At 43.8% G+C, this 27,306-nt stretch overlaps 1 protein-coding gene across 11 annotated transcripts in view; it reads left to right on the top strand.

Annotated features, from left to right (window-relative positions):
- LOC143903662 (junctophilin-1-like) overlaps positions 1 to 26,111 on the top strand; it is a 40,307-nt gene extending 14,196 nt beyond the window's left edge. For 6 of the 11 annotated variants that reach the window (XM_077417472.1, XM_077417475.1, XM_077417476.1 and 3 more), the window contains 8 exons: positions 9,539 to 9,834; positions 9,928 to 10,095; positions 10,313 to 11,359; positions 12,094 to 12,302; positions 12,536 to 12,673; positions 12,896 to 13,142; positions 22,091 to 22,300; positions 22,870 to 26,111. In XM_077417472.1, coding sequence (XP_077273598.1) covers positions 9,539 to 9,834; positions 9,928 to 10,095; positions 10,313 to 11,359; positions 12,094 to 12,302; positions 12,536 to 12,673; positions 12,896 to 13,142; positions 22,091 to 22,300; positions 22,870 to 22,956 — 2,402 coding nt within the window. In that variant the 3' untranslated portion in view covers positions 22,957 to 26,111. Of the gene's footprint in view, positions 1 to 9,538; positions 9,835 to 9,927; positions 10,096 to 10,312; positions 11,360 to 12,093; positions 12,303 to 12,535; positions 12,674 to 12,895; positions 13,143 to 14,516; positions 20,188 to 20,259; positions 20,431 to 22,090; positions 22,301 to 22,869 lie in introns of those variants that run through there. The other 5 variants (XM_077417477.1, XM_077417479.1, XM_077417478.1 and 2 more) reach the window with 5 other exon arrangements.
- Positions 26,112 to 27,306: the final 1,195 nt, after the last annotated feature.

Here is a 27,306-nt window from a genome sequence, read left to right on the forward strand (position 1 = left end):
ACAGTACAAAATAAAAATATTTTATTAAAATACATAAATTTTTCTTGTAAAAAAACTTGGCGCTGCTAGACCTCGAAATTTTAAATAAATAAATAAACTTATTCTATACTTAATTATATTCATCTCACGGCAACGAAATACTTCGAAACTGCACGTAAAACTCGAAGACGATTCTCGCGATTCCTTCATACCGTTTGGAAGAGACGATTGGAACGTGGGCAAACTAAATGCAGAGACTTTGGGACGCAGACGTGGCGCAATATCCTCCCTCTAATGAGTTTATCTCGTACAATATTCCTGAAGCATCCCGATCGCCGATCATCGAGATCTTCCGCGTGAGGCACCGGAATTTAGAAACTGGAAATGCTCTGACACAGCCACGTCACGTCGAACACGCGTGCGTACATTATGCTCGCAACGAAAATAGCACGTCCGATCGCTCGACGCGAATCAGTCGACTCGATATAATGCCATGCAGTTCGAATGTATCTTTAATGAGTCACTATAAGTCTCTTTCACCCCTCCCGCTAGATCGCGGCTGATTTAACCGTCCCTTTTTCTGTCACGTAATACGTTTCGAAATATATTTGTCTTCCCGGATAATATATATATCCCTTATTACCCATTACAATTTTCTGAAGACGGACCGACCTAACACCTGAAAAATGCGAGCAGCCTGATCGTTCAGGGTCTATATAAAACGCCAAGAAACATCGGACGGAATGAATTACGATAAAACATATCCGCCAGTACCCAGCCACGCTCACTCTTTCTCATCCTCTTTCGAATGTTTTCCATCTCTTCTCGCCCTTTGCAACGGAGATAAGTGAAGTGCTGGCGCGCTATTTCGACGCGAAATCAAACTGCCGGCAGTCTCCTATCGCGAATGGACCGGATGTCGGGGCGTTTATCGTGAAGAACGCGGTTTATGTACGCCATACCGGTGTACGCATCGTGCTTAGCCGACAAACGTTCCGAGAAAGAACAAGAATAATTGCCAACGGATTGAACAATTTTCAATACATTAGTCGGATCTTTTCGAAAGATAAGTGAACACCCTATATATCGTCGAATGATTCGTGTTAATTTACCCCATCCTGTGGAGTAAATTAAAGTGATTCGGTATTACATCAGATTAATCTGTCGTTAGGAAAGAATGCCGCCAAATTATCTCAATTCACCCTACGGGGGACGAATCATTTTTTATATCCAAATTCTCTAATTTGATACGACTAATTTTACTTCATCCGCTATTACGTTACATCTATTTCGTTGAAGATTATCTTCGAAGATGAAATCACTCACTTCGAAGCTTTTTAAACACGCGAACATTTGGCTTGTGACGCAGAGTCGACGATATCATAACGGGTTAAAAAATCGGTTAATTATTTAAAGTGCTTCGTTAGTCAGTGTTCCTTTGACGAGTGTGAATTCTCACATCGAAGGCAATATATAGACGTTCGTTTGAATGTCTTCCGGAGAGATTTTCAAAGATTAAGATTTCGATCACCCTGGCATCGCTACACGATGTTGCGAAACAAGATAACAAGAGAGAAGAAGCGGAGGACGAGCAAGGTGCAGCACGTGTATGCATGTCGCGTGGAAAAGGGCGAGTCCACGTAAACGTGACGAGGGTTCCCACTTACCCTACCCTGACGCGCGCGGGCGCGCCCAACTTTTCCGCGAAGGCGCCGGTTGGTTCACCTCCTGGTTTGAACCTCTCTGCCGCGAGTCAAGGTCACCCACGTTCTTTCCGCTCTCCGTCCGCCGATTCTACCGGCCGCGGCGTCGTGTGCAGAAGAGCACGGCTCTCTTCTACGTTGAAATAAAATCTATACTCCTTCTCCCGTCCCGTTTGTGTGCGCTGCTCTCGCAGCCGTCACATCGTTGCCGTTGCAGCGCTCTGGTTTCTTTCGTGCCCTCACTCGAGATTCCATTATACTAGGGCGGACGTCTCCGCGTCCGTTTAGCTCTACGGCTTACACATTTATTTTTCTTCCCCCTTCGTCAACCCCCCGATCGAACATCTCCGATGTCATTTTCCGTCATGAATTTCCTCTCGTCATTTCACATCACCAGCCAATATTTACAACCTGCCCGGAGTAATTCGTTCATTTTCATTCATGATTGCATTTACGTAACATACATAATAGCTAAATTAATCCAAGCATATACGTTAATCATTTCACGTTCATGTAATTTGTGGTTGACAGGAGCGGAGGCGAGAAAAACGAGCGCGACAGAGTTCTTTAAATATTTAAGTTGGGTGTAGAATTTTTGCTATTATTAACAGATTTTTGAATAATTTACAGAATATTGTTTGACGAGTAATCCAAAAACGAGTTTAAACGGTTCTATATTTTCCAAAAAGCTTTTGCAATAAAAACAAGAAAAGTAAAGTCAATCGTTAAACACGTACAGATGCGCATAGATTGTACGCTCTCCATTATATACTCCCACGTACTTTCGGCACGCATTCGCTTCTTTTAACGTACACAAAATGCGACACGCGTAAATCGGGACACGTGAACGCAAACGTATCGACGATCATGCAAACATCAGCAGTCTATGTTTCGCTGTGTATCTTTGATACAACCGTATCGACGGTGCGTCGTTTGAAATCCCAGATTTATATTTCGACGTTTCAACGAATTTGAATTGCTCCGGCATTATACTTTCCGAATCCGAAAAACTTTTGCAATATCGTGTGCGTGATTCGCACGGCTTCCCGATCCTCGATCCTGTCGAATAATTGACAAAACGCAAACCGACGCGGCATTCGCGCTTATCATTTAATTGCATCGCTTTACAGCGTGCCGAGTAAATTGCATAATCATTACGTAACGATAATATCTTTCGTCTCGTAATTACATCTCGAATGAGTGATTGTCGTTACGTGCCATAATTCCAGTCCGTTCCAATTAATTTAGAATTAACACAATTACGAAGCGGCTACCACTCCTCGCTGCACAAGCCGTGCTACCCGGTTATTTATTTGAATAAAAGAAGCTTCTCCTTAATCACTTGGATAACGATGTGGTGCGCGATAATGCGCGCTTCCGAAAGTTATTTCCCGCGAGAATGAGTTATTTCCTCCGCATGCGAAGGCGACCCGGCTTTTAACCGCGCGCGAATTAACATACTCCCTTAACGACGCCTTTGAAAAATGTGCAATGCGAGGTGTCTCGAGGAGCGTGCGCACGAGCGGCGAAACTGCCGCTCCGAGTTGACGAACGTCACCCAGTTGGTGTCGCCGCAAACCACGACGAAGAAGAGCAAATGTCGAGATTTATCGGCGCCGAGACACGGGGGGGATCAACGCGCGTGCAATTATTGTCCCTTGATTAAAGGCTTCGGGGCTAAAGGGTATTTGGTATTTGTGGAAGCAGAAAATCGCGCTCGTTTCGGCACACAAACACTAAACGAGGATGAGTCGAGGCATTTCTCTTTATTTTCTTCACCGAGCCGCATCATCGATCTTTTTTCTCGGGATGAGCTGTTTCACGTAAGAGGATCACGCGCGTACACCACGCATAACGCTTACAGGAATGAGATTTTCAAGCCGGATGTCTCACATGGGTACACATTTCGTAGTCCCACGTTTCGCGTTTCCATCGCGATATACATTATCCGCACGATTTCTCTGAAACGCCCGCGCCGCGGCCGTACGGATATGAATGGCCGAAAGTAACGAGTGATTCATCGCGCGATGAGGATCGAGAACATGTAGAATGATTTCGCCGTTACGTTTTCACGGTTTGAATATACAGAGGGGGCGACTCGTTGCGTTGCTAAGAAAATAATTTATAGACACGCTTTTTTCTTCTCTCTCTCTCTCTCTCTCTCTCTCTCTCTCTCTCTCTCTCTCTCTCTCTCTCTCTCTCTCATTCACGCGTAGCTCCTGACGGTTCACCTTAACGCTTCCTCCGCCCATGCCTTCCATATACGTGCGTACATATACGCGCATAAGCTCGTTTTAAGCTTCTTGAACGAGTTAAGGCACTTTCCGAACGCCATTCCATTTCTCCCGTGGCACGTGGCCGAGGTATTTATTTATAAATACTGACGCCGACGCGTGCGCGTCGATGCGACCGCGCGAGAACTTTGCTGTCGATCGGAAAACGAGGAAAGAGGGTAGACGTGCAACAACATATCGATACTCCCCGCCCGCGTCCCGTTCTCACCCTCTCATATCAATCGCCAGACCCTTGTGTTTAATAGACTTCTTGAACCGTCCACGCCTTCCTGACAAATCGCCCGTGACTTAGCCGCGATCTCACGATAGGATGCGCGCTTTCATCCTCGAGAGCTCATCGCGTCGCACATGCGCGCGCGTCGCGCGAAAGCTGCAGGAGTCGCGCGTCACAGCGCGGGTGCGACGGATATCGCGAAATAATTTATGGGCCAATAATTATTTTGGAGGAATGGCGAACCCCCGCGGCGAGTGATCCGCGCGGCACAACCCGGCTCGAGTTCGCGCGACGACGCGTCGGAATTTAATTAGAGCGTAACGGAGAGAAAGACATCGCCGCGCGAAAGAAAAAGAACGTCGGGAAAATAGATCGATATCATGGCCCGAGAACACAAGCGATATCACGCTGCGACTTAATAAAACGACAAATGTCCTGCGTCTACATAGAACGTTTCTTCCTTCGAGTCGTAAAATGACGTAAAAACTTTGAGCATTTTGTACGAAGTGCTCACGTCCCGTCGGGGGACCTTGGCGATTATAGTTTACAATATACTATCGCTACGGTCGACGGTCGACGGAGGAAAAGATGGCACCCCCAGGACCCATGTAACTCAGTTACACCGCGCGAATCGTCCGACAGGTCGTCACATAAGTGACCAGGTCGTCGTATATGCAACGGGGACGACCGCGACGTCTCGTTCTGCGTCGTATGAAAAACAAGCGAAACAGAAAGAGTCGAACACGTTCGCGTGCACGCGCGTGCCTGTAACAGAAGGCCGCGTAATCTACTTTTTTTTTTGCCCCCGGCGAGCGTGCCGCAACCCGCAACCCTTCATGCAAATAGCGACTGTATATGGGATACGGAGCTGTTAATATTATACCGGCGTGGGTTACCTTGATGAGCCGCTTTTACCCACTTTATACCAGCTCGGCTGTTATTCCTGATTTTTCCTGGACGTCACACTCCTTACGTCACACGAGAGCTCGCCGCTGCTGGTTGCGTGCGAAAAAAAGGCCGACGCAAATTTTAAACGGCGTTTTAATTAATACCAAGGACAGCCGTGAATCTGAAGACAATAACAATGGTGCGAGAAAAGACCGAACGCGAAAGCTGCAAATATGTCTGATTTAATAATAGTTATCTACGTTTAATCGCAAAACCAATATTTTGTCAAGCGTACTTTACGATTCGTAATGCGAGGTTTAAAAGCAAAATTCAATTTTTTGGCCAATTGTGATAATATCGTGGTATTATTTCGGTAAGCTTTCCAAGTGGACAGACGGCGCGACGAGGAAAAAGTAAGGCCACTTTGTTATCGCAACGACGCTCGGCAACCCAATGCACAGCTATGTAATCATATATGTAGCACGCATGGCGCTCGGATCGAAGCCACATAGGATGCAACGACGCACGAATATTGTGATCGATAAAAAAGTAGTGTGCTATATTTTTCGAAACAAACGGGTTTTAGCCGAAACGTATATTATCCAGCGCCAATTACGCCGTAAACGTAAACGGCCAGGCTCAGACGGAAGCGCATAGTTTTGCTCCATATTTCATGCGCGCCTCATTCAGATCGCTCGCAAAAAAAAAGAGATAGTAATTTTTTGTAAAAATATATTAATCTCATACCTATATATATATATATATATACTATATAATAAAAATTATATTAAAATAAAATTTCATAATCATAGAGTTTGAGTCATCAAGTTCCGAAGAGCCGCGTGATGTGGAACAGTCTCCGCAAAGTCCACTTGTACGATGTATACGAGGCAACGCAAAAGTAGAATTATAGATGAAGATATTGTCCGGTGTGGTTTTTCTTTTATTTTTCTTTTCTCTTTTTTAAAGACACGTATCGCCTAGATTTCCCGCCACCCTCCCCAGACAGAGGGACGTAACGTAAAAGTTGGGACGACCGACAGACCCGTTAGGGTGGTTTGCGACGATCTGGTGGAGGCTGCGGACCGAAATACGCTCGCACGGCCAATTCTCACCAACACCGAGATGCGTCTCGATGCCCGTGCAACCCACCACCATCTCGGAAGATGGCCGTGCTATTTCAGGCAGGCTAGCCAGTGCCATGTAGCGAATCAGGACCGTACGGCGTCTTTGGGTTCACCCTCCAGAGATTGTCCTCACGGCTGTTCTACCTCGGCCTTAATCCACCAACAAAAGGTCCGGTCATCTGGTAGCCGTATGACTCTCCGTGTTTTAAAAGGAAAGCGGACGCATGGATAACGGCCAGCAGACGCTGGCGATAAATTTTGAAACGCCAAGTTCGCATATTATTTTTCACGTTGGATATCGACGGGTAGAAACCACGCTCCGGTTAAAAAGGTTCCCGTTTCGTGCCACGTTAAACTCGACTTGCGCTACCAGTAGTCTACCGGGAAATGAAATTTGTGGGGATGACTATCGATCGTCCCGCACACGTTGCAGCAAGTGTAATAAATACAAAAAAACAACGCCTGACTGAACGCAATTTACAAAATAATGCATCGTGGAATGTATGCTAAATAAATGTCATTGGGTACTCAAATATCAACTCGAAACGACATTTCCTGATTCATAATTGATTCGCATGAGATCGATCCGATCGAGGGGAAACTTTTCCGCGACGATCCGCATCGCTGGATAATGATTTGTACAAAGTTAAACTATTCGCTTATTGAGCGATTTTTAACGAGAACACCGTCGACGGTCGTGGCGCAGATTAACACGATGAGAATTAGAAGCTCAACAATAATTAATTTGGGTCGTTGCTGACGGATACGCGAATCGATATATTATGGCGCGCGATCCACTTTTCCGCGATGTACTTACTACGTAGTGCTATTCGGTTAATGTCTTCGTCAGACTCGGCGGCGTCTTGTTCGAAAGCCACGTTTGTTCGAAATTCGTTAAAAGACCCCGGGACCTCGCGCTAGACTGTCTCCACGCGGCTGACAACCCGAACTGACCTCGATAACGCGAACGGTCTGCACAAAGTGGATGTCTCCTAAATCGATCCATAGATTCGTACGGTGAGCTTAAAATCATAAATCTTTTGCATGAAGAAAAAGAGGAAAAAGGAAAGAGAGAAACGTTCTAACTGTGCCAGGGCAAACTGGAGAGCTTATGAAGAAAATGTATACTGTACTGCAAAACTACAGAGATACGCGCGCGCGTTGTAAATATAAATATGTACTAAAATCTGAAATTAATAGAGGACGTATGTACGTCAGTATAAAATGAACTTATCCTCGAAATGGAAAATCGAAAGCGAGGGGAGGGAAAAAGTAATTCGGAAACTTTTATATAATAACTCTCTTCGAAAATGAAAAGAAACAACTTCCTCTTTCGCGCCGTAATAATAATTCATAGCGTGGGCAACGCGCGTGCGAATCTTTTGGAGAAAATCGCCGAGTAAAAACTCATTACCCTGAGTCGACTCGACTCGACTCGACGAGGTAGCTCATAATGCAGAAGGATTTCGCTATCGTGAATAGTCGAGGAGCGTAATGTTTGAACATTAACACGCGCACACACGTGCTCGTGCGCTTTTCACGACGGTGTACGGCCGTGCCTAAAAATTAATTGAAAACGTGAGGTATGCATTCAGACTGGCACCGCCGCCGCCGCTGCCGCGACGGCAATTTCGAGGGCTCGTGTACATTGGGCGTCTTGTGTGAACGCCGGGAACCGCCGCGTGACCCACTTGCTTAAACGCTAGCGAAATAATATTCTGTCGTCGCGAAGAGGGGAGACGCCTGGCGTCGCCGTATATAGGGTATCCCGTCAACATCGTAGTGTGCCTGCTAATGACAGATTCCTTGACGAATTGAATTTGCGTGCAATTTTGCAAAGCAAGAATTCGACAGAAGACCCTCGTTCACGAGGGAAGTCCTCTAATCGTCGATATTAATTCGATGTTAACTGACAAGTAGAAATGAACCAATTTCTGATATCTTGTTTAATATTATTTAGTTTATACATTATATTGTATATGTTATATTTATATGTTTGTATATAAATTTGATTCCTGAAGTAAAATCAATTAATTGAAATCAAAAGGATTGCGTTAAACAGGCCATCGAGAAAAAACTTATTTGTTTTTATTATTCATTTTTATATGTTTTTAATATACATTAAATAAAAAAATTATCAAAATCGAAAATGCAAGAGATCGGCTATTAATATGAATGGCGACGGCGACGGCACACCTTGTATGCATTCACGGCTAAATTGTGCCAGAGAAGAAAAACGTGATGCGTCCCGTTCCAGTGCAACCGAAACATCAACGCGTCGTTGCGATGCATACGGGCGACTTGGTTTGCATGCCAATAAATGTCGGGCCGAAACTTTTCGCTGCGACCGCAATACCTTGTCCAGAGGACGCGAGCTATTCAACGCGGAATGGAATAATAATGGAATAAACTCTTTCGAAAGAACGGTCTGCGCTCGCGGTATATGCACGGCGGAACGCTTGAGTTGCGTGCTGTTGATAAGGTCTGACGATGACTTGTTAGAAGATGGAGGCGATAATACGTAATAGCATGCAATATTGACGGCTATTAGAAATACAAACTACGTAAATCGTGAAAGTAACAAGTGCGACGTCGTTAATTCGCGGAACGAATTAATCACGCGTCCATCCGCGCTATGCGTCTTTCATGCGGAATTTGTGTCGAATTCCTCCAGTGGTTTTTTTTTTCATCGATTCGGAATTCACACGTTCTCCGAAAATGTACGCACCCACACGCACAACTGGACGCATTCCATCCCCGAGCGGGTCGCGCGTAACCGCTCGCCCGTACATCGTGACTCACGCGAAACATTTTTGAAACACGATCACGTTTTGGCAAAAACAATACATCTTATTGCTGAGTGCAGGCAACCCCGGGGATTCGTCGTAATCGACTGACGTGCCACTTCCGATTTTTGACGCATTGCCGGCAAATTTTTCGCATTTTTCACGCTTCCGCTCGATTACCCCAAAAGATGTTGACCTTTGCAAAAGTTTCATCTTTATCATCACCGGACAATCACGACTTTTTTTTCCAAAATTAAAAAAGAGGAAATAAATGTTTTCAATCATTTTTTCAAAGAAAACTCCGGAGATCTAACTTATATATATAATACAAAATTTAATAGAGAGACGATAAAACTTTCGCCTCAATGTAATGCTTGAAAACCTCGAAATAAAGTATATTAAATCACGTGGAGAGATTTATGTGTTAGCTCCATGAAAAATAATTCCATCAGTCCTAATGGACAGGGTGGCGTGTAATTTGCCAATGAAACGTTCCGCCTTCAACTCCTGATTCTATTTCTGTTGCGTTACATGGATGATCTTGTAGGTACTTATCAAGGGCAATGGCTTCGCGGCATGCGGCACGGATACGGGGTGAGGGCGAGCGCGCCGTTCGGTTTGGCGAGCCACTACAAACCACCGAAACAAGTGAGAGCGTCCTTGACGTCGTTAAGGAGCGCCGACGGAGGACCAGCGGTCGCCCCAACCCCGGAACCCACCGACAGGAGAGATCGACGCGTAGATGACAGCCGGGGGGGTTTCGTCCTGAAAGCTAGGAGCGACGATCCACCCGCCCGGAGAAAAAGTCTCACCGAAAAGTCCCTGAAAAAGGGTATTCTCTCGGTAAGGCGTCTCTCTCGCGAAGGGGCGTAGAACCGTTCGCGAGATTATTAAACAGAAATTGCAGCATTATCTAGAAGAACATTCTGTCGATAGGGTCTCAAGATACGAAAGCAGAGGAGTACGGGAGATTTGGAGAAGCGCGGCACTGGTGGTAGTATCAGAAGTAATGCAAGCTCGGCATCGTGGATGTCGACCGAGAGCTCGCAAAGTCAAGCCTCGGCTTCGGTTCACACAGACAGTAATGCGTCCTTTGTCATCGAGGTGGGTCACGGTACTTACGTTCCTCAGCTACTTCGCGACTCGACAAACCTCTAATCGGATTTTAATTCCGTTTCTCCGCGACTGTTAAATCCGCTTATACCGCTTATATCAAGAGACGCGTATAGCGTTGACAATAAAGTTGACTTGTAACATAGTTTTAAAGTTAAAAAGAATTATCGGCATAGCGCGTAGTTAATCGCATGACGTCGATTCACAGGACGAACAGATGGACGCGTCGGTAACCGAGACGTACCTAGGAGAATGGAAGAACGATAAGAGGACCGGCTTCGGCATATCCGAGAGAAGTGACGGGCTGCGATACGAAGGCGAATGGTTCAACAATCGCAAATATGGTTACGGTGTCACTACGTTCCGCGACGGCAACAAGGAGGAGGGAAAGTACAAGAACAATGTGCTTATTACCAGCCAGAAGAAGAAGCACCTCTTCGTGATCAGGTCCGCCAAGTTTCGTGAAAGGATAGAGGCGGCGGTAAGTGCAGCTCAGCGGGCGAGCAAGATCGCCCTGCAAAAAGCCGACATCGCTATCTCCAGGACGGCGACGGCGCGGGGTAAGGCGGAACTGGCCGATATCGCCGCCGAACATGCCAGAGAGGACTCCGAACTAGCGCAGCAAACGGCGAGGCAGTTCGCGCCGGATTTCCGACAACCGGGTTTAGAAAGATTGCGCAACAGAGAGATACCCAAGTATGTTCCGCCGCCGCAGGATTCTGTGCCGAGCAAGAGCATCCTGCACAAGACGACCAGCGTGGACCATCCCAGCGGCGCCACGCCGATCAAGAGCGCCTCGTTGGCCGTCGATCCCACAACGACGGCGACAACGACGATGACGAACGCGACGCCAGCATTCGCGGCGAATAACACCGCCAGCAGCGTGATGCAGTCGATACGTAGGACCAGTATGAAGCAGCCGCAAAACCAAATACCGAATCAGGTACCACTGGCGAACCAGGTGAACGCACAGCAGACTTCGCTGACCAGTCAGAATCCGTACCAACAATATTCGTATCAGCAGCAGTCGCAGAACCCGGCTCCGGTGAGCCACTACCCGAACAGTATACCGAATCAGTACCAACCAAACCAGTACAGCCAGCAGCATCAGCAGTTCGTCCAGAATTCGTACCAGTATCAACCGGCTAATCCATCTCAGGTTGAGCAATACCCCGATTATCAGCAACAACAGCAACAGCAGCAACCAATCGGGTCGCACGACTTCCAAAATTTGCAGGCTTATCCCAGTCAGCAGGTGACTCGCAGTGTTGCTCCCCTCGGTCCTTCTTAGCTTCCGCGCACGCAGCTTTCCACATCGCGCAATAATTCGATTTACTCGTTACGATTTACCGCTTTTGTGTGCCTATGCCAATGCCGTGTTCCTCTCCGTTTCTTTCTAGATCTGGTGTCCGCGACCACCGTTTATATACGATTCCATGACATTCGCCCAAATGATTCAATTTGATGCGCAGTTTTATGGTGTAAGCAACTCAATGAGTTTCTGCGTGCGAGTCTAGTCTCACCGGCGAGTTTAATAGTGTCGCAATACTAATGACAGTAACGACTAATATGACAACTTCAGCATTTAATTATATTTGTTTACATCCGTATTGTTCTGGGTGGTGATAACTAGTTGAGCTACAAGTAACGCTATTATTGAAGATAATTAAAAATTGGTAGATGTAACAACTAAATAGGGGGCCAATGCTTCTTTTGTCGATCAAATGTACAATCAATCGTTACTCTCGTCAAATCGATGAGCCTGCAAAATTTGGTAGCCCCTAGCAACGTCGAACGAATACAGGATTCTTCACAGCAGTATCGCTTATTTTAGAGAAACGTATAAGATATTCTAAAAATAATATAGTTTTTGAGCAACATTTTGAAATACGACCCATCCATGTATTTGTTCTACGATTAAAATCACAATTTGTAGTTTATTGTAGTCCTGCGAGAAACTCTTAGAGCACAACGTGAAATTGATTTCAGACGGCAATACCCAATCAATATGGGCCTGGCCAGATGAATCAGTACAATTCACAGTCGATGTACGCGCAACAAACGCATCCGTCTCAGTACCAGCCTGATGGTATCATGGATGCGGCGAGGCCGCCGAGCTCCACGAGTTTACGAAGAAATAGTAGAGTCCTGAGTCCTCAGGATCGACCTGGCACTATTGGCCAAACGCTAAACGACAGGTCCGACGTGTTTTTTGTGCAATCAAACGTACACAACGATTTAAAAAGATTTTAATATTTCTAGTAAATTTTCTATATAACTTTTAACACACCGTAGCTTCTTCGATGTCATATTTAAAACGAATCAACGTTGTATAAGATACATTTGCAAATTTCAGAATATTTTTAGATAGTTTGACTGTTTGAGATTATAAATGTGACGAATTGAATTTTAAGCGATTATTGCGTTGTAGGCTGGACCACTACAAGAGGCCACCTAGTCGTGACAGTTCCGTAGATCGTTATGCCAGAGCGCATTCCCGGTTGACTGGATCGAGACAGCCATCCGTCGACAAAACCATATCGAACCCACCTCCGGACATGCTCGACAGGTGAGTAACATCTGAATCGGTACATCGATTAACATTCAAAAACATTGTTTTATTTACCGCCCGATATCGTATACGCGTCATGGTTCGTAGAAAGATCTAAATTTAGAGCTCCATTCAGAAATTTGTAGAGTATCGTAAATGTTTTTTTCTTATTGTAGAAGGAGGAGAGAATTGAAATATCTCGGTTCGTTGAAAATAATCATTTTATTTTGCGATCAACAGATCGACGAGAGCCCCGAGCGCGATACGAGCTGGGACGCCGCTGAACGGTTCCGTGATAGGCAGCGGCGCCGCGACGCCGACGTACAACGCGCCGACGCCCAGTCAGTTCGAGGGGGCTCTCATAAAAAACCGTGGGCTTGGACAGGACATTCTGCCGAGTCCTGGGCAGCCTAAGCGCACCGAAAGTCTCTACGTGGCTCCGACTCGCGGACCGTCCGGTGGCGGCGGCGGTGGTATTGTGCCGAAGGTGAGTCTTTATCTTCTCACACGTTTGTTCTTCGCTATCTTATATATATACACACATCATGTGTATATGTATATATAGACATACCCTCGCCACGTGCAGCATATGTACGTGCACCCATATATTCTTTATGCACCGAGGACGTTTTGGCACTTACGTCATCCACCTCGAAAAAGAAGTTGCGAATGTGTCGGTTCTACAGATATCTGTTCTATACAGAGAACTAATTCTCATTTTTCAATATTGTGATCGAGTGTTGTTTTAATATATTTATAGATATATCGACGATTCTCGAGTCAAACAGAAATTTCCATAAAGAGGATTCTGACATTTCGTGCATTGACGTCATCGACAGACAGCATTTTTAAATTATATATTCATCCTATGTAAATATTTTTATTCATTGTATTTGAACCGTGCGTTGCACCGACATTTCTAGAGCCACAGCTATATATCTTTTCAATACGGTTTATCGTTGCTTATTCACTTGGAACGAATCGCGACGTTCATTTTTCCAACGAATTTCAACTTCTCATGCGGATGAAATTTTGATGTCAATTTCTCGCGAATTACAAAGATTCGGGGAAAAATAATGCAATTCGGCGAAGCGATTTGTTTGGCGTTCACTCTGCCAAGAAACGAAACGGGACGCCTTTCCAAGACCAGCATCGGAAATAACTTCGACGGTCATTATGCGTTAAACAAGATAACAATCGTTCGATATTATTACGATGATTCCCAAGAAGGTATCGCACGTATAAATCGAACGATATTAGATTTAAATTTCTCCTCGCAGCAGAAAGCGACAGACAAAAGGAATTTAACGAAATTCTACGTGACTTTTTGAAATCCCGATTAAAAGTCATCTTTTAAATGTTTCTCGTTTCGCATTGTTACGAAGATTTTGATAAAGCGATTATGTATATAATCGCAGTGAATTATGAATAATAATCTCCGGCCAATTATGGATATAATATAGCAGCGATTATTCAATAATGTCCGGCGGTTATTATTATACATAATCTAATGATTATAGGACTGCCATAAAATGATATCAAAAATACGCTATATTAGTTTAATATGTCATTCTGCTGCGAAATCCAGACAAACAATTTCGGAATTATTTTCATAAACCCGATTATAATCACCTCGCCCTTTATACTGCATTTTTTTATTACGATATATTTCTTGCACCTCGACACGCACCCCCATTCTCTCTCCCGATTTTTCCTCGTTCAGATTTTTCTCACCATACTCGCCTCTCTTATCTAGCCTACCTTACCTATCTGTATCTCTTCTCTTCTCTTCTCTGTCTCTATTTGTCTCTCTGTGTAACTGTGTGGCGTTTTGTGCTGTGTTCTGTGCATGCCATCCCAGGAAGCAGGCCGGACGGTCCCCGCCTTCGCCGCAACGTCAAAGGGCCGCGCAACCCTATGAGTATAAGTATAAAATATGTATACAGAGCGATGTTATGCAATAGCGGTTGGCAAGGAAGCGTAGTAGCTTTCGAGAGGCTCGCGTCGCAATTCGAGCCAAATCGGAATAATAAGAAATTACAATCCGCGCACAACCCCCGTCGCCGTTTCCGCCCAACTCACCTCGGCGTTGAATAGTTCAGAACGAATTAAGTTCCGATATAACCAATCTTGTCTCGGGGCAATTTTAAACGCACGCATTGACGATATTTTTCTATGAATTTACGAGTCTCTGTATCGTCCGATGTTACCTTAACTAACGAAGACGCGATTGGGCGGCTTGAACGTCGTGTCCGAATAGTTAATTATATGGTTAAAGCAACTGCGGAAGCAGGCTCGCGGGTAGAACCGACGCACGTTTGGTTCTCGTCGGACCGGTTGGATTTTCGCAGTTTACGCACGTTCACTTGATGAAAACTTGGGGCAGGTTTCCAGAGCGGGGCCTTATACGAAAATGAGAGAATTTTCTAATAAGATTTTTCGTGAAAATGGTGCTATGTTATGGGACGTAAAACGTAACGCTTGATGGAGGAGACACTTGTACCTGGTGTAGATCGCTATTAGCTGTTAACTTCGCCGCGATGTCGAACAATAAAGACGCTCATTAATAGAGTCGCGGTTGAAGGAAGCGCATTCGAGATGAGCAATGCATATTTATGGGAGACCGAGTTATTTTTCTATGGGAACACTGCGAGCCTAGTGAGTGACACGATTTGTTCACTCACGCGAACAATCTAGAGTTATCGTCAATTTTTGATCATCGGCATTGATCCTGGAATATACTCGTGTTGATGCTGCGTATTAATGTTTATCAATAGCGTGCACTAATCATTAGCATACAAATACTTGCGCAACGAGTTCCAGAGTGCAGGAAGATAGTATAATCTATTTAATTTATTGCAACAGATATATCGCGGCTGATGATGATAAAGAGAGCATGAATTAATTCCAGGATTAAATAAACGACGATCAAAACGGAGCCGACAAGAAATGGTAGAGCTTATAAAGATTCTCGAGATATCTTAGATCGTGTTTCGTCTTGGTCACGAAAGAGGATCGCTGTCGTTAGGAAACGCTGTTGAGAAACGGAATTACGTGTTAGAGCGATTTGTGGATTTCGCAAACCGTGTTCGGAAACGTAGATCGGCAACGACGACGTCGCCTCATTGTATCAATTCGAGATACGATCTATTGCGCACATTGGGTAACATGCGAGATCGTCGACGGACCAGTTCAACGAACAATAAATGTAACACTGTGTACAGTTCCTTTCAGCAAGAGAGACGAAGCGACTAAATGCCCTCCGATTTATTTTTTTTCGCTCGGTACACTCTATATACTTAAATAAGATTATTAATTCGCGCAGAGAGTATAAACTACACTTACGAGCATAAACGTACATGTCTGTGTATATGTACGATGTATGTATAGGTATATGTATAGATATTTGCACAGTACCGACTATGTTAAATCGGAGTGATATGCGAGTTGGCTCTCCACTTTGTAAAGCGGCTGAAAAAGCGAATAACGAATCTTTGTTCGCAATTCTGTTCTACATTACATGTGACATTCCGTTTCTTTTTATCTTTTTTTTTCTTCTTTGCGAATAGCTATTCGAATCAAGCATTAAGCAATCTACGTTAATTGCATGCGTACACATATATATATATATATATATATATATATATATATATATACGAAACGTAAACATGTGCGCGGAGCTGAGCTATAAGTCAGCGCACGCTTATTACGTCCATTAACCGAGCTAATTAACGGACTTCGGAAGGTAAGCCTAGCCCGCGGCGTGGAGGCGGGGACCATTCATTTTTGCTCTTCCATTCTATTTTAACCCTCTTTAACCATATTTCAAGCCTCTTTCGACCCTTCTTCTGAGCCCTCTCGCTAGCCACCTCTCCTAGATTATTCGCCTAGATTATTCGACCGATCGGTACCGCTCAATTTACATTCTCAGATATCGCTCTAGTTCAATTTCGCTATGCTGTATTCAGGCTCACAACCCAAATGGTCTTACACACTTATGACTTATCAAATATTAGTATTGCTATTACAGAGAGGGAGACTGCTAATTAGATATTATTACGCATTGAGATCGCAAACGTACGAGCTTTACAAAAGAGAGTAGAGACTCACTTATACCTACCACCTCCACGCCGCTTCTTTTTCCTGTTTTCTGGTTGGAGACGTTGTTTTTCTAACGCATGCTTGTCGTGAATTCGAGTCTATATATTTGGCGCCATGTGCACAGACGGGGACTTGTTAAAATGAAAGTAAATCGCGGGGGAGAGACGTTCGATACGAAATGAGCCTTAAGCACGCAGGAGCCTAATTAAATCTACGATGTTAGTCGCCGCGTTGCCAGTTGCCGATACACATAGGTATATGTACGGGCGTTATATTGTAGTACGTTACTTGTTTCACGCACGTCGCGCACGCATATGAATCATTGCGTAGAATAATTTGCCGTCTACTGTTAACGCGAAGGAAAAGATAAGTGCGAAATGCGAAAGCTTATTTTATATATACTGAAAGAAATGAACGGTCGAGAAGGAAGAGAGAACTGCAAACGTGAGTTTTATGACCGCCTGTGTTAAATACATTTATACGATGATTCTTTATACAGGAAGACGTCCAGATTACATATTGAGTATGTTCCCTGTGTAAATAAGGCTAATACTCGAATTTATGAGCACAGACGATATGGCGAAATTATGTACAATAATAAGATTAAAAGCAGACCTTTAACGATCGATTTTGCCAACGATATACTTGTAACTGTGAGCTTAACTCTTAACCGGCCTATACAATCGGAAATGTAAAATTCTAATCGATAGAAATTATATTGAAGATCGCACAAACAAGATACTGCTCTTTGAAGTTTTTAATTAAACTATGAAGGAATATACTCGTTATATTTTCATACAGGGCCGATTTAATGATATTCAAGATTCAAGATATTCAATATATCTGCGTTAACACCTTAAGTCACAAATCATAGTTTCGACAATAAAATGACGGTTGCACAAAAGAAAAATGCGGAGCGAAAGGGTTTACGATTTGTGCGGGTCCGCGCATAAAATGCAACAATGGCGCGCAAATGCAACTCCGAACGCAACATTCCCAAACAAACACTTGAATTTTGACTTAAGCCGTTAATCTACCCATGTGTTCACAAGTTACTCGCTTATGACGAATTTCAAGTATAGTATGATATCACGCGACTGTTCGGGAAGAGAGGTAGCACGAGGGAAGCGTCGACATTCCGTCAACGTTGAAAATAGTACCTTTCTTAATCTCGCATTCAAGTGCCAACCTTGCGAAAAGCGTTGTTCCGTTTGACCTTACGAGAGCTTTTCTAGACGTTTAACGAGTCAGATATAATCACGTTCTTATTTATAGCGTGACGCACCAATATTTGTAGATATGTAGTCGTAGATGTAGAAGATCAGAGACACGAGGATCGAAATAGATAATGTACATACTCGGTAAATTTCCAGATTACATTCCGGAGAAAGTCGATCTTAATGTAGAAATTGTACCAATTTCCGTTCACCAAACAACGACGTTGCAAACGTTGATTCGATGTACCGAATGTATTTATGTATATCATGTATAAGCTGTTATTGATGACAAATTAAAGACCATCGCGTAAATCGGACTTCTTATTCCTTTATTACTTTTTCACAGAAGCTATTAATTTTAATTAAAATTTTATTTATATTACTTTTTTCACAAAAGCTATTTAAGTATTAATTATTAGTAATATTCGCCAAGACGAAAAAATCAATACCGAGTTGAATATTGGAAAACAATTGATGGCTGCTGAAGTATGTGCATTTCATATACCTAATAAGATGTTGATGTACTACTGAAATTCAATTGCGCAATCATAATATTTAAACGAGCTCTATGGAAATTGTGGGTAATATGGAGATTCGCGAGAAAGATCGCAAACAATGAAGACTGTACGATTGTATGCAATTCGCGAACGAGGCCGCATGGAAATTCCGGCTTTAATATTAATTTCCTCATTATCATTTCTCACAATTTGTCAAACCTCATTTGAGGTATACCGTATAGTGTCGTATCTTTACAACGACGTGCAAAAACATCGCAGTAGCTTCAAAAGTTACGGTATATTAACGTTTTCTTTTCCGCGGACAAGTGTGACAAACCGATCGGCAAACTAATTATTCGTCATTGTTTATTGTTATGTTAATCTGATTGAGTATAAATAATTTTGTGTCGACGCGAATATAATTGTTCCCATGAAAAATTATTACAGCATTAACGGTCATGCATTAATTAAACCGGATTAAACAATCGATTCGATAAGAGAATTGCCCCGAGGTAATCGCGCCATTAGCGAAGCAAATTAAAGCGTTGCACCATGCCAGTCGAATTACTTCGCCGGGTACGATTAACTAAACTGCAGCAACGGGCGGGCTGCGCAACGCGATAAATGACAGACAAAGAAATTGCAAATAAGTGGGACGGACGTTTTCTTGGCGCATGAAAATCCCGAAACTCTCGCCGTATATATGCGCGTGCCAAATGCATGAGTCAGATTATTCGGGTCTGGACTTGGACTTGATTTGCGCTTCACACGAAGACCGTCTCGTACGATGGCACGATAAACCTCGTAATTCGCGCGAGTTTTGGATTCTTTTTCGTTTTTTTTTTTTCCCTAACATTTTAATATTTTAAATTTTGAAATAATTTGGGTTACTTTGAAAATATTTAGGAAAAGATGGCGACTTGTAAATAGATTTTTCGAACGAGAAACCGAATAATTCGTCAAACGTCAGCAAACCGAAAATTATGGGCCAAATTTTGAGATTCGAGTAATCTTTTCTTACGCCATATCCGCTGTCGTAAATCAGCCTCGTAAATCACAGAGCTGCGAGGATCGACAGAGTTCTGGCAGCGTCCCGACGCAGATCTCCACGGGCGTCGCGACGCTCGGCGAAGTTATTTCGAAGATAGTGGGGCATCGCTCTATTTCGGTCGTGCTAGCCAGGGCCGTTCAGTCTGCGGCCCGGCTTCCTTACCGGGAGGCTGCGAATCCGTAATTCACACTTCGATTCGCCTCCTTTGGCCCCGGAAATCGTCGAAAAATGGCCGAGAGATAAGCACGAACGGGTTTCATCCTCGAATGCGAACGGAGAACAGACGCTCGCGCAGTTTCAGAAGGCACTTCCGGTCGAGAGAAAGAAAGAAAGAGAAAGTCCGGTGTGAACGGAAGCGCCAGCTGGTTATGTTATTGCTTCCGGAATGATCCCCCGGACTTAACGTGGATTCGAAAAGAACAGTGTCACATCAATGTTCGCTTGGTTTTTCTTCGATGTACAAAAGTGACAGTCTAATAACAACTTAATAATTATAACCGTAAGCTTTTCAATCACGGTACACGCACCTGGTTTCACTTGCAAATGATACCGATTGTTGAAAGTTCGGTAACTTAAGAAAATTGCTTGTAACATCACTGGGCATGTTCAACGACGCGAGCTGTGAGTTCACTATAAATTTTCAAGAAATATTTATCGAATCGACAGGTGTGCACTGGGACAAAAGTGCAATTTAGAAAAGAGAAATTGAGCCAAGTGAACGGGAATCTCTTCTTCCAGGTAGTTAAGAACCCAAAAGATTTTAATGTATTCTGAGAGTACCCGCGAGTCATCGTGAGAACGGAGATGTTTTGGATCGAGCAGGACGAGGAGGAGGAGGCGTTGCTATGCAGTCCCGCTCTGATGGCCAGACGGGCCTCGGAGTCCTGGATCGTCGCACCTCCCGTGGAGGTACGCAGAGCAAATTCACGTTCTGCGTGAAAGTTCACGCAGGGTGGGCTGTAACGAGAATTTTCTCCTTAAAAGAAAGTACGGGGTGAAGATAGGAGGGGGGGGGGAACAACAACGCAACAGATAGATAACGAACTGGAAGAAATGTTTGCTTGCGCGATCGTTAGGGATGGAATCAATTGTGTTCAGCGACAACGCACGCTCGACGAAGCGAAGAACGAGGGTTTACGAGTAGAATGCGTCATAACAAAGGCGGCAGTGTGGTCTAGTGGTAGAGCTTTTTAATAAATTTGGAGAGGGAATAGCAGATTGCGATTGATCTGTTCTTACCGAACGTCCCTACAAAAAGCCTTTATGAGTCAAAGTTTGCAATTCTGAAATTAATACCTCTTGTGTTTTGTTTACGTTACTTTTTTGCCTAAAATCTTATTTTTAACGGATAAGTCTTCCTTTAAAGCTACGGCTTTAGAAAAATCGATTTATCTAATCGTGCGATAAGAACGCGAAGGTCGACGCGACGAGTCATTTTGGCTGAGATTCGACTCCTCGGCCCTTGCACCACGGTGCTCGAAACCTCGTCTCTCTTGGGTTTGGAACGGCTCCAAAGACCCTCCCTTCCGTTCGTATACTCTTTCTCCTCGCCACCCGTTGCGTTCGCATGAAATGCTGAATTAACAAAACACGTAATTACGGGAATTCGACGCTCTAACTAATTTTAAATCGGTTTCGTGAAGAATGTTACTAAGAAGCTAAAACTTCAAAGAATTTAACTCTTTAACGAATCGCGATTATATAATTCTACGCTCATAGCTGTGAATTGACTACGTGTGGAAGATTGAACAAAAAAATTCAATTGTCTGGATAGTCAATAGTGGAAAATTCAATGGTAGCTTCACAGAGTGATATAAAACAGAGCCGTCTAACTTTTGACGTCACGCAAGCGAACAAACAGAAATTCGAACAAGAGAAACACTCGTTTGTGTATACAGCTCTGATATAAAACGAAAGCTTCAAAAAGTAAAATGGAACCATGTCAAAGGTTAATAATCTTGGATAGAATAGAGTGCAATTTTTCGCTTAAAAGAGTTTTCTCATCCAGAACGGAAAAAATAAGCCAGTTTTTATGAATTTAAAAGAAAAACCTTTATAAATAAAATTCTTCAAACACATCAGATAATTTACGTTTAGTTCGCTTGATTCTCGAGTCAAATATGCTTATAATTTTATCAATTTTGTTTCAAGAGCTAAAAATTGAAAAAGATTTAAAAGAGTGTAAGACAAATTTTGGAGTTATACACATCAATAAACTTGACGCGTAACACATTCGCGAAACCGATCTTGGACTTTACGTTGAACTTTATTAAAAATAGATGTTTCATTAAATTAACCAACACGTGACCTCACCCAGTAATTAACTTAACGTTATTCCCTGTAAGAAATACACTCAGAAGTAATTGCTATTGCCTGATAATAACTCCGTTATTCTCTTTCCGCTGTATACCCGTTTGACGCTATATATATATATATATATATATATATATATATATATATATATATATGACGTTGAACATACAATGTACATAGTGTCGACAAGTAATTTGCATCCATCGCTCGAGGCCCATCTCTCTCTTTTTGTTTCTCGTTTATTTCCTTCGTGCAGGCGATGCCGGTGGCGGCAATGCCCCTTCAACGAAAGAAGTCACTGCCGGACGTGGCACAGCCGATCCAGCTCACAGCCACGGCACCATTGTCGAGGGAAGAAGTTAGTATCCTGAGCAGCATGAGGAGAGAGGAGATCCGCAGACAGATCGACGAGAGCGAGAGGCTCAGGGCAAACCCGCTTTTGTACCTGGTCAGTCCACAGGTTAAAGTGAGTATCCCCCGTGTCTCTACCTGACCGTCGAAACTTGTCGATGTTGACAATGGCGCGGCGTCAATCCGACGCCGCCGCCGGTCGTTCATGAAAACAAGAGAGAACACGGAGCGGCACTTGGCAGAGTGTTACGGTTTATTTCGGATCGAGTCCTGCGTCTCGGCTTGGCTATACGCAAAAATATAACGCACCGCGAGAAACGCGACGACTCCTATATAATAGGTTCTCGCGCGGTTCTAGAAATCAACATTCGCTCGGTCCAGTTTCGCACTCGTGCGAGGGAATCGAAATAAATGTATCTCTCGTACTCTCCGATATCTCAATACAACACGATGATAAAAATCGAAATATTTGAGATTAAAAAACACGAAGTAACAGAACCGCGCAGCGGCCGCTGCGTTATGTTACGCGTGCGGAGACAATTTTGCTCGTGTAACGTCGATATGAATCATTCGGCGTCCTCGCCAAATTCTTGGCTCCGATTCCGAAGCGGCGCGCGGCGTGCGGCGAAGCTGAACGGCTCGCGATAAGAAAAACGCTTAACGTTATGTCCCGTACTGTTCCAGGACTGGTTCTCCCGCCAGCAGCTCGTGATGCTGGTGCTGTTCATCAACATATCCCTAGCTTTGATGTTCTTCAAGCTGCTGACGTAGCAGCCAGCCGACGATCGGGTTCACGGACTCGTGAACGTGGACGTGACCTGAGACCCGGTGGCGCCGCGACGCTTTGGGTCGTCACCGAGACAGAATTTCGAAGAGGAAAACGGCGGTGTGGCCGCACCAAGAATCGCCGGGAACGGCTTTCACGAGCGATTCACTCGGTCTTACGCGCCGCCGGTGCTAGGCTACGAGGGGGAATATTTGAATCGGAACCGACGCGCGCGCGAGAAGGGAACTCGAAGAGGATCAGCCTCAGCGGGGATTTTGTCGCGCGAAGGCAACTGCAGTCGAATTTTGAGAGATTGCGAGGATCGCAACGATAAGTAGTCAAGGAAACAGAGGGAGCGACATCAAGACGAGAACGTTCCTCTGAGGTGTTGCAGGGGTCTACGGCGGATTCGCCTTTGAATATTGTAAATTAAAAAGGATTTCAGCGTCAAGAGATAAGGAAAGAAAAAGAGAGGAGAGCTGCAAGAGTAGTTTAAATGACGATTGCATCGAGGGTCTTTGACCTGTCCGTGGCAAGATTTTTTGATAAAACGTTTTAGAGATTTGTCGCTTAAATCCTTTTTAATTGACAGGCTGATATGTATTGGACAAAAATTTTTGAGAAAAAAAAAATACGATGAAACTCCTGGGCGCAGTTTGTCGTTTGCGCGAGAAGGAGACATCGACGCGCGTCTTTTGGAAACGGGGAGCGCGTTGCGCACTCCCAACGCCTGTGTATCATACCTATTTTTACACCAAATACTTTAATAACGCTACTTGTAAGAGTATAGGTCGAGCCCTCTCGGGCGGGCCGCCGATCGATCGTATCCGACATACGAATCTTCTTCTCTAGTCATAATTTTCTCTTTTCTGACGATCGGCTCGAGCGCGGTAACAGCGACGATCGAAATTGTACACGATCGACTTTCGAACGATTTAACCGCTTGCTGAGCACTTCTAATTAAGGCTGGCGCTATTCGATTCAAAACGGCATTCACGGTCGCATCATCCGAATCGTACTTACGGCTATTTCTCTAAAAAGTAGCGATTATTACAATTTAGCAACGATTGTAATTGTAGCCATAGTGCCGACGCGCGCGATGTAAAGATTCGTTAGACGCGCATCCGAGCATTTTATAGCGTTCCACGACGATTACGATAAACTAGTAAGTCGTAAGATTTACCGTAAACAGAAGAGACACATAGAAAGAGAGTTCTTATAGTCCTCGAACTTTTACGAGAGCCCCGCGGGATTATAGTTACAATTACTGTCGTTGAATATGAAATCGACGGTTGAGATTTGAAATCCGTCGAACCGCACAAATTGAGAAAAACGTTTTCGCTACGAATACGAATTAGCTTTCGACGAGAGATCGAAGGTTGACGCGCTTGTTGTTTGTCGACGCGAAGAGTTGTTTTCCCTGAAACGTTTTACATTCTACGTCTAAGAAAAGTATTAACGCTGAAAACGCGAGTGACTCACATCGTAACAATCGCGTCGCACGTGATCACGATAACATCGTTCATCGAGACGCAAAATCGCAATCTCTGTACACATAAACAGCGACTCTTATCAACGAGTGTCTGTCGAGTGCGTCGAGTGACGAAATTAGGGGCAGATTAAATATGAGATGTCTCGCGGAAGAAGACAACCGGTGGTTATTATTCGAGATCATCTGGTGGCTATATATTATTCGAGACGTAAAACTAGTATGAAACGCTCTTTAATCCGCAATATCGGCGGCTCGCCGACGTTTATCTCGTATTTCGCGAAAACGCACAAATCGCGAGAGTTATATTCCGCGTTCCCTCTCCCATGACTTCGCGATAGATCGACGATCGGCCTTCCTGCGCTCGAGCGACCGTAATTTTTCTAGCCTCGAGGGCATAGCTTGTATATCTCTAGATAAATTTGTAAATAATCGTGTAAACGCCGATTGCGATTGCAGACTTTGTTCTCGCGTTACGCGATAACGTTCTCGCGCGCTCTCGGATGCAAGTTGGCCGGAAAGCGAGGACCACCGAAAGTCGAGATAGTCTTTTAACTCGAAGAATCTCGCTCTTGTTCATATAGCGAAACTAAGCTTCTCTCCTATTCCTCTGCTTTGACAGTGCCAATGAGGTAGCCAGTGTACTTCCGCGGGGGTAAATTTGATCGACATATGCAATCGCGTTCAAATTATGCTCCGAATCCGAAAATCTTGGTTCACGCGCGAGCACGTGATTCGAAATTAATATAAAGCGTTCGATTGAGATCAGAGAGCGGAACGATATTTTCAACGCAATCTATATCGAAGCTGCGAAGAGCACAAAAGAAAAAAGCATTCTTGTCCGCTGAACAAGTCGGATGAACGTTTATAGAATTGTCAGATTCGCAATGCTGGGTTTACGTCTGGCGTCTATCTCGCGATACACGTTTGTACCTGTAATGTGGTTGTTTGTCGATATTAAAGAATTTCTCTCCGATATTATATTCTAAGAAAGGACGCTAAACCTTAAGACAAGTATCGAATAGACACGTCGAACGTAAAGCCAGCGTAATAGGAAACGAGTATCCTTAAGGAGGGCAGGGTCACGTAGAAGAAAGAACCGGAAGAAAGACGCGTAGGCACGAAATAAGTTGTATGTTCCAGCTTGAAAAAAGACCGACGGCTTTTTTTGTCACAAAAGGTGCATTCGCATAGATACTATACCTATTACGCACACACATTTACCGTTGAGGGTCATGCATTGTATATATATTGCTATTATAAATACATATAAAATTTATTAGTTAATTACCGCAGACAGAGATAATTAGAAAAGATTTGATATTGAATAACGCGTTAGGGGAAACCATCCATCGGGAACAAGAAGGGACTGGAGTCGGGACAAGACAGAGCGAGGCGGAAATAATTTATGTCACTGAACAAGCCATATCACTTAATCAAAGGAAATTTACGCGATTCGTATTGTTTTATTTGACGAATGGGAAAATTGGTTTCGCGATTTACAATGCGGTATATCATAATATGTATGTATTATGATTACGTATATACATACATAAGAACATATGTATATTTTACTTGTTATATCTCTTGACTATAATCGCAATTAGCGCACATATCCCGTTATTATTGTATATTATTATCATTATTACACTATTATATTATTATTAATTATTTGGATTATTATTACTATTATCGTTATTATTATTATTATTATTATTACTATTATTATTGCCATATCACCATCATACTGAAAAAAACTATGCGAATATTTGAAACAAAACATGAATGGGAGAAGTTTTGGAACCTGGCCCATTGCCATTGTTAATTTGCGCAAGCAGTGATTCAATAAACTTGTATCGTAACAGACAAACGGCTCTGGTAATTGATATCGCGATACTTGGCTTCGTTATGCCTGCCGGATGGTTGTCATCCGCGTCGCAAAAGCAAAAGAACGCAAACGAGATCGACGGCTTATAATTGCCATGGTGGCACGACGATTTATCGCGTAACTAAAGGATCGAGAGTATACACAGGGTGGTACTTTCCTTTATTCCTATAACACACACACATGTACACACGCACGTACACTTTCTTTCCGAAGCACGGGTGAAAATCGCAACGAAATCGAACGGTGATTTACGCGGTAAACATTCAGAGTACAATATGCTAATCGCGTTCGTTAAAGTAAATGTTTTCTCGTACGTTTATACGGCGCAATGTTTACAAACCGACCAACTGAGAACTTCGGATCTGCGTAGTTACCGAAGCCAGGCTCAGATCGTAAACAGATCGTTGTGACTTTAAAGTTGTGATATTTCGCAGTATTATAATAAGTCGTTACGTTGTGAGCACGCAAAATGTACTGGAATTAAAAATGCTTACGGTATAGCTATATCATATTTCTCGGTTGAGAAACAACCGAATAGAGATCACTTCCGGAGAATTTACAAGGAATTCGTTATACACATGCATGGCTAACACGTTGAGACGTCTCGGGGAGCGGCCTCGAAAGCGGAAACGTTTTCCGCGCTGGTTAAAATCGAGCCAGTCACGAGAAGATCGGCACGGCAAAATTGAAAGTAAATCAGCGGTGCATCCTTCCACCGCGTGAGCATGCACAGGCTACCGCTTTTTGCGCGAACGTGCTGTTGCGTCACACATCGAGGAGAGACGACCGCGTCTGTAATACGCGCCGTCTATTACCGGTGTCAACGTCATTCGAGTTAGCGATGAGTAAGTATCAGGCGAAACGTGGCCGATTGTCGAGTGAAAAATAGTGTCAATGAATAGCCTCAATAGCGACTGCGAGCGTTATCGATGAGCACTGATATTTTTATTTAACGCCGTTTGCCATTGAGGAGGACCC

The sequence above is a fragment of the Temnothorax americanus genome, unplaced genomic scaffold, assembly GCF_048541705.1.
Source record: "Temnothorax americanus isolate GAGA-0224 unplaced genomic scaffold, ASM4854170v1 Scaffold49, whole genome shotgun sequence".
Lineage (NCBI taxonomy): Eukaryota > Metazoa > Arthropoda > Insecta > Hymenoptera > Formicidae > Temnothorax > Temnothorax americanus.